Raw genomic sequence first — 8,611 nt, 5'->3', positions numbered from 1 at the left:
GAGCAACGCGTATCAGAATTTTCAACCAGGGCTGAAACACAGGGGGCTAGTTGGCCACAAAGTGTAATTAATGAGAACATCCCCTCGGACTCCTCCTATAACTCACACTTATCTCTATTACTACAACTGCTTGTTTCACTTTATCCACCACTGCACCCTCAGTATGCTCAGAGAATTGGGAATGCGTCTGCTTTTCTCATTATCATATCTCAAGCTCCCAGCAGAGGGCTGGCATTTGATGGATAAAAGTCAAATTTAAATTGAGGTAAGATTTTGCTATAAAAAGTAAATCAGGCAAGAATGAAAAAGGAATTAACAATAGGCCTCCATTCCTTAGTAACAGCTCATAATTAGAGTTACTTTCATAATATAAGATTTCTGAAGTTGGAAACCTACTGAGGAATCAATAATTTCTTTAAAATCTTAAGTCTGGAAAAAACTATTGCTTTAAAACTAAAGTTCTCTTAATCAGTACGATCCATAAAAAAAGTATTTAATGGTTCGCTTTGCCGAATTTTAATGAAGCCAAACTCTAACTTTGTACTGGAAGCGGGAGGGACGCTGACAGCCTGTCTGATTAACCCTATTTACATAATCTCTCACCACAGGGGAGGACTGCCTACTAAAACCCTCAGAATACAAACCACACCAGCAGCCAGTAAGTGTGGAGTTCCACTTCAGGAACTCTCTTTTGTACCCGTGACTGAAGAACTTTTTCTTGCTGACTTTATCATCAATAACTACTTATCAAATCTACCAATATTGACTTTGTGAAGTCGCTCCCCTCCCCACACGTCACCTAGGACTTTGTCTTCTCTTCTCTTCCTTCACTGAATGGGGGCAGAATATCTGAGAGTGGAAGACGAGCATGGGATCTGTTTCTGAAAAGTAGCAGTTTTAAAGATATTTTATTGTTTAATACCATTAATAACTGAAAAAGCGAGACTGAAAACAGGAAGAAAAAACAAAAATGAAAAACTCCAAAAACAAAACTTGCAACTTAAAACTTTTTAAGAAACAAAATGCTATAAATATGAGATGTAAAGAGAACCTTTACTTTTAATAATATACAATCCTGATGTACCTAACCGTTACAACAAATGGCGGGAGATTTTAAAAGTTATCCCCAATGCCTTTCTAGTGCTCTAAAATCATCTCTCAAAAGAATGAGGCAAACAGGTCTCTCTTGAGTATGTAATTTTTATAAATTGCATCAGACCCACAGTGTCTGTCAGGGAGTTCCACCAAAACCAAAGAGAAGTTCAAAGATAAAATTGCAGCAGGAGATCAGGGAAAGGGAGACACGCGAGGTCACCCCCAAGCTGTTCTTCCTCTGGAGCGCGTGACACCGGTCCACACCCACGGGCGCAGAGGGCCGTGGAGTGTCATGGGGAAGGCTCGCTGCGGGACGGCAGAGCCCAGTCCTATCTCCCCTCCGGGGGTCTGAACAGTAGCTCGCTCTCCAACTGCTCTGCAGTGAGGGTGCCCTGGATGGCTTCGCAGCCCGGGTTGAACACAGAGTAGGCGCTCCTCTCCCCCTCCTTCTTCTCCTCCGGGCCCCGAGTCCCGACGTACATCCAGTAGAACAAGGACAGGACAAAATAAGCCAGGCCGAATTCCAGCTCCACAAACAGTCCCAGCAGAACCAACCAGAGAAGAACCTTCAAGAGGGTGACGTTGGTCCAGAAAGACTGGTCCCGTGGCAATGGCGGGGGAACGGCTGTGCTCCGTGGGGGCGGTGAGGCGCTGCTCCCAGGCTGAGCCGCTTCCTAGGACACGCAAACAAACAAACGTAAGAATAACGTGTAATGGGGCAGGGAGGACCAAAACCAACGTGGAGACGCAGCTCTCATGGCCCTGGGAAGGCTTCCGGTTCATTGATTTCTATTTTCTTGTTTTCTTTTCATTCCAAAGTGTGCTGCAGACTGCAAGCACTTACATTTTTAATGTTTCCATTTCCCTTTGTTTCTTTTCTGTCCAAACAAGTCAGCTTTTATTTTGCCTTTTTTTCCATAAAAAGCCCCAGGGTAGATGAATCTAAATGTTTCCTGAGGATCTTCTTTGTGTAAATCTGCCTTACACTCTATACTTCCCATTTACAAAGGGCGGTACAGTTTATACAGGTCTGCGGATTAACACGACCTCATCTCAACCATTATTATTACCCCTACTTGGTTCCCTTCCTCCACTAACTTTATTTTTTTAAGATTTTGTTAAAATATAGCTAACATACAATATTATATTAGTTTCAGGTGTACATCATAGTTATTCAACAGTACTCACCTGGCGCTATACAGCGTTATTACCAAATTATTGATTATATTCCCTATGTTAAAAAAGTGATCACCATGATAAGTCCAGCAACCATCTGACACCATACCACACTATCACAATATTATTGACTATATTTCTATGCTGTATATTACACCTCCAAGACTTATTTGTTTTATATCTAGAATTTTGAACCTCTTGTTCTTTTTTATATTCCTATTATTTTTTTAATTAGACATTTAATATTATTTTATATTAGTTTTAGGTGTACAGCATAGTGGTTAGACATTTATATTAAGGACAGAAAAGGGGCCACAGGTTAAACCTGACAAGCTCAGGAGACTGAAATTCACCACACAGAATGGTCTGAACATAAAAATGCTTAACTAAAAGTGGGTCATGGCAGGTAGTTACATCCTTGGCCTGTAGCTTCCTTGAAAAAGGTCAATCTTTACCTTAAGTGAGGCTATCCATTGTCTCTTTTTACATCTAAGATAATAACATGTCCTTGGAATATCAGAGTAATCTCTTTTTCCAGACGTCCCAGGGGCACAACCCACCACACCAGAGCAGGAAACTACAAAATCCCTCATTGTTATCTTGTTCCCCAAATACCATCTCTATGTGCTGTAAAATGCTATTAACTATGCTGTACCCATCAGTGTAAAAGAAGTGTGTGTCTCTCCATTTTACTTCTTATCTAATCCCAGAGAGTTCCCCGCTTTGCTTTCTCTCTCCCACCCCCTTAATCTCCAACCAATGGATTTCATGTAACCTTCCTCCTTTGACTCTAATGTATAAAAATAAGTTGCAAAATCGCCATTTTCCAGAGCATTTTGTGAATCCCTTCAGACTTTGCTTCCCAGCAATTGTCAGTTTGGCTCAAATAAACACTTAAAAATAAACACTTACATGCTTTCTCTTAGGCTGGATGTTTTTTTCGTTGACAATATAATTTGGGAAGTGATCCCCCTGACTAGTACCCACCTGGCACTATGCATAGTTATTACCATATTATTGACTATATTCCCTATGCTTTACATTCCCATGACTATTTTGTAACTACCAATTTATACTTCTTAAGACCTTCACCTTTTTTACCCTGCCCACAACCTCCCTCCCATCTATCACCCCGAAATATCTAGTACACAACTGATACCATACAGTTATTACAATATCACTTACTGATTATATTCCTTATGCTATACCTTATATCCCCATAAATACTGTATAACAACCACCAATTTGTACTTCTTAATCCCCTCCCCTTTCTCACCTACCCCCAACTCCCCTCCCATCTGGCAATAATCAAAATGTTCTCTTTACGAGTTTGTTTCTGTTCCATTTGTTTATTTTGGTCTTTAGATTCTACTTATAAGTGAAATCATATGACATTTGTCTTTCACTGTCTGACTTACTACACTCAGCACAATACACTCTAGATCCATCTATGTTGTTGCAGATGGCAAGATTTCGTTCTTTTTTATGGCTGAATAATATTCCATTGTATATATGTACCACCTGTTCTTTATCCATTCATCCATACGGGGACACCCAGGTTGCCTTCATATCTTGGCTTATGTAAACAATGCTGCAATGAAAATATGGATGAGCACTTCCCCTTGAAGTAGCATTCTGGGTTTGTTTGGATAATTACCCATAAGTGGAATTACTAGGTCCTTCTTTGTCTCTTGTTATAGCCTTTGTTGTAAAGTCTATTTTGTCTGGTATAAGTATTGCTACCCCATCTTTTGTTTGTTTCCATTTTCATTAAATATCTTTTCTCATCCCTTTACTTTCAGTCTCTGTGTGTCTTTTAACCTGAAGTTGAGTCTCTTGCAAGTAGCCTATGTAAAGGTCTTGTTTTCTTATCCTTTCAGCTCCCCTATCTTTTGATTTTATTGGAGCATTTAATACATTTCCATTGAAAGTAATTGTTGATAGGTATGTAGTTATTGCCATTTTATTATTCATATTTTTTTTTCACCTTAAAGAAGTCCTTCTAAGATTCCTTGTAATACTGGTTTGGTGGTGATGAACTCCTTTAGCTTTTTCTTGTCTGGGAAGCTCTTAATCTGGCCTTAATTTTAAATGAAAGCCTTGCTGGGTAGAGTAATCTTGGTTGTAGGTTCATGCTTTTCATCACATTGAATATTTTGTGCTAATCCCTTCTGGCCTGCGAAGTTTCTGTTGAGAAATCAGCTGAGAGTCTTATGGGAGCGCCCTCGTAGGTAACTAACTGCTTTTCTCTTGCTGCTTTTAAGATTCTGTCTTTAACGTCTGGCATTTTAATTATGATGTGTCTTGGTGTTGGCCTCTCTGGGTTCATCTTGTTTGGGGCTGTCTGTGCTTCCTGGGCTTGTATATCTATTGGGTCTTCAGAAAAGTCATGACGCATGTTTGCAACTCATGGTGCTAGTTCATTTTTGGAAGTACTAGAGTCATTCGTATCTATGTTATTGCTATGTCATTTGACAGCTGACAGTTCTAAAAAAAACTTTTTTCATTCTAAAAAAAAAACTGAGGGAGTTTTGGAGATTTTACAACAAATTGAAGATGGAAGACAAAACTGTGCATTTTTGCCATATCTGTTTTACTTCCATAAAGGGAAGAACGGGCGTCAAGCTTGTGAAAAGTTGCATAAAGTTTACGGTGACAGTGCTCTACAAGAACATCAGTGCCAACGATGGTTCACCAAATTCCGTGCTGGTGATTTTGATCTCAACGACTCTCCTCGGTCAGAGAGGCCCACCGAGGTTGACGACGACAAAATAAAGGTATTGATCGAGTCAAACTCACGTTACACAACACAAGAGATTGCAGAAACATTGAACATCCATCATTCAAGCATTCATGACCACCTGAAGAAGCTGAGATACGTAAGCAAGCTTGATATTTGGGTTCTGCATGAACTCAAAGAAGTTCATTTGACGGCGTGTATAAACATCTGCAATATGCTCATTAAATGTGAGGAAGCGGCTGATAACGTGATGAGAAGTGGATTGTTTACAACAATGTGGTGCGCAAACGGTCTTGATCCCGACGTGATGATTTACCTCAAATGACATCAAAAGCAGACATTCATCAGAGGAAGGTCTCTCAGTGTGTTGGGATTTTAAAGGTGTCGTGTTTTTCGAGCTCCTACCAAGGAACCAAACAATCAATTCAAATGTGTACTGTCAGCAATTGGATAGTTTGAACGAATCCATCATCCAGAAACATCCAGAGCTCGTTAACTGTAAAGGAGTTGTGTTTCATCACAACAACGCAAGACCACACACGTTTGATCATCCGTCAAAAATGATTGGAGATTGGATGGGATGTGTTGCCACACCCACCACACTTGCCTGACCTCGCACCGTCAGACTTGTTTCGCTCTCTTCAAAACTCCTTGCATGGTATAACGTTCAATTCAGATGAGGCTATAAATCAGCACCTTGTTCAGTTTTTCGCAAATAAAGACAGGTCCTTCTATGAACGAGGAATTATGAAGCTCAATGGAAGATGGCAAAAGGTTAGCGAACAAAACGGCAATATATCACTGATTGATCTTTGTTCTTTATATAAGTAAGTGACCTTTGAAAAACATAGACAAAATACATCATGACTTTTCCAAAGACCCAATATTTCCTTCATCAGGTTAGGGAAGTATACTGTCATTATTTCTTCAAATAGGTTTTCAATTTCTTGCTCTCTCTCTTCTTCTGGTACCACTATAATGCAAATGTTGGTATTCTTCAGGTTGCCCCAGAGGTCCCTTAAATTCTCCAAAATTTTTTTGTATTCTTTTTTCTTTTTGCTCTTCTATTTGGGTATTTTCTGCTGCCTTACTTTCTAAATTGCTGATTTGATCCTCTGCTTCCTCTAATCTATTGTTGGTTCCCTTTAATGTATTCTTTATTTCAGTTATTGTATTCGTTATTCCCAACTGGTTCTTGATTATGTTTTCTATCTCCACTTTTATGTTTCCTATCTCTTTGTTGAAGTTCTCCCTGAGATTACTGAGCATCCTTATAACCAGTGTTTTGAACTCTGTGTCTGGTAGATTGCTTGTCTGCATTTTGTTTAGTTCTTTTCCTGGAGCTTTGTTCTGTTATTCGGGACATATTTCTTTGTCTTCCCATTTTGGCTATCTCCCTGTTTGTTTCTATGTATTAGGTAGGGCTGCTATGTCTCCTGGTCTTACTAGAGTGGCTTTATGTAGTAGGTGCTGTGGGGCACAGTGGCACAGTCTCCCTGGTTACAAGCTGGGTGCTCCAGGAGTTTCCCTTGTGTGGGTTGTGTGTGGCCTCCTGTTGTAGTTGAGCCTTGGTAGCTGTCTGCATGTAAATTGGACTGGCCATGACTACAGTGGAGGAGCTGTTGTGTAGAGGCTGACCCTACAGAGCAGGATACACGTTAGCAGGGCTCTGGTGCCTGCCCAGGCTGCCCTTTGGGTGTGTGGTCCTTGGAGATGGCCGCGTGATGCTCCAGCTTGGTCTGAAGCCGGCCTCCAGGCATGCCAGTTCCCAGGGCCTCCTGGGAAGGGCCCCACCACAGGCCAAATTCAGCCAGAGCCTGTGCTCTGCCAGGGGACACCTGGCATGAACCACAAAGCAATCCACAGATGGCCACCACCCACACTGGGCTTGGAGGTGCCTCGAGAGGCTGACCCATGAACCGAGATCAGCTGTGGCTAGTGCTGGGCTTAGGGCTGCTCAGCCAAAGGTACAGGACATACCAAAGCCAGATGCGACTTGTTTTGGTTTTGTGACTCTTTGAACAATTTTAGGGAAGTCCGCAGCATAAGCCAAGGCTGGCTGTTTGTACAGAGAAGCCACTGGAAGCAGCTTGGTGTGCCAGAAAGTTGAGTGGGGAGTGGTCTCAGGTAATAAGGGTGAATGAATGGTGTTAGCAAGGTTGATGGAGACTCAGATATGTGCACACTAGGAGTGGGGAGGGCTCAACAAAGAAACAATGGTTTCCCCCACCTCCTCTGTCCGGGAGAAAGCTGCCTCTCCAGCCCCTGCCCTGAGGCCAGACGACTCAGTTTCTCATATGTCCCTGGTGCCTTTTGAGATGCTGCCCCAATGCTTGGAGCTCAGAGTGAGTGAGTCCATCAGCAAGTAAGTGTGTGTGCAGGCCCTTTAAGATGAGCACCTGGGACTATAGCTGCCTTGTCTCACTAGACCACAATCTCCGCTGGTATTCACAGCCAGAATTTATGGGGGCTTCTCTTCCCGGCACGGAAACCCTGGGCTGGAAAGCCTAGTGTGGGGCTGGGGCCCCTGCCTCCTCTGGGGAGTAGGAGGGGACCTCCGAAGCTGAGATATACCTCCAATTTTTAATGGTTACATGAAGGTGTGGGACCAGCTCGTTCCATGTCTCTGCCCCTCCTACCAGTCTCGATGTGGCTTCTTCTGTATGTCCCTAGTTGTAGGGCTTCAGTTCAGCTAGACTTCAGGTGACGCTCAATGATGGTTGTTCTGTAGTTTAGTTGTAATTTTGTTGTGGTTGTGAGAGGAGGTAAGGACAGCATTTATCTACTCTGCCATCTTGACTGGCAATTCCTTGATTTCTATGTTTTTGCCCTGCTAAAACAATCATCTCCGAAGAACTCATGTGCCCTGCTCCAACTGAATCAAAACTAATCAGCAGTTAGTGAGATGTGACCCAATCAAAACCGTACAGTATTCAATAGGTTCCCATTCATGGGAGACATTTCCTGAGATGAATCTGCTGCTAACAAGAGCTAATTTGTGCCCCACAGAGAAACTCCCCAGTTTTTTTTGATAACGCAAGAATCATGCATATTCCTTACACAGAAAATGGATATATGTTTGTGGATTTGATTAGATGAGCTAAAATTTTGTGAGTGACATGATTCTAAAATGAGGACTATACCAGAAACAGGAAACAAAAATCCTTTCCATGTATTAAAAAAAAAAGAAAATTACTGTTATAGCAATTACACCCCCCCAGGCCTGGGCAATGACTCCTGGGCAAGTGGACTGTCTGCCTCCAATCTCTTCCCTCCCGACACCATCCTATATACATACAGTTGCTAAATGAGTCTCCTAAAACACTCATCAACCTCCTGCTCACAAACCTTCAACAATTTTTTTATTGCCTACAGGTTAAAATTTAAACTCCTGGCTGGAATCCAAGGCCTTCCATTTATTCAACAGATAAAAATGCCAGTACACAAGCTCCTGCATTGGGTGCTAATGGAAACACAGGTATTTAGTTGCTTTTGGGAGCTTAATCACTACTCTAGTATTTTCCAAACTTTTTTGGGTATGACCCGCAATCAGAAGTACTGTGACCAGCCTCCCTCTCTCTCTCTCCCTCTCTCTCTCTC

General features: G+C 41.9%; 1 protein-coding gene across 1 annotated transcript in view; it reads right to left on the bottom strand.

The window, feature by feature from the left end:
• Window positions 1–1,034: 1,034 nt before the first annotated feature.
• SAYSD1 (SAYSVFN motif domain containing 1) overlaps window positions 1,035–8,611 on the bottom strand; it is a 12,062-nt gene continuing 4,485 nt past the window's right edge. Inside the window, exon 2 of the mRNA XM_019631362.1 lies at window positions 1,035–1,769. Coding sequence (XP_019486907.1) covers window positions 1,425–1,769 — 345 coding nt within the window. The 3' untranslated portion in view covers window positions 1,035–1,424. The remainder of the gene's footprint in view (window positions 1,770–8,611) is intronic.

This window comes from Hipposideros armiger, unplaced genomic scaffold (genome assembly GCF_001890085.2).
Source record: "Hipposideros armiger isolate ML-2016 unplaced genomic scaffold, ASM189008v1 scaffold_993, whole genome shotgun sequence".
NCBI classification, from domain to species: domain Eukaryota; kingdom Metazoa; phylum Chordata; class Mammalia; order Chiroptera; family Hipposideridae; genus Hipposideros; species Hipposideros armiger.
Note: the sequence above shows the minus strand (reverse complement) of the source record. Positions and strands in the feature narration are given on the sequence as shown.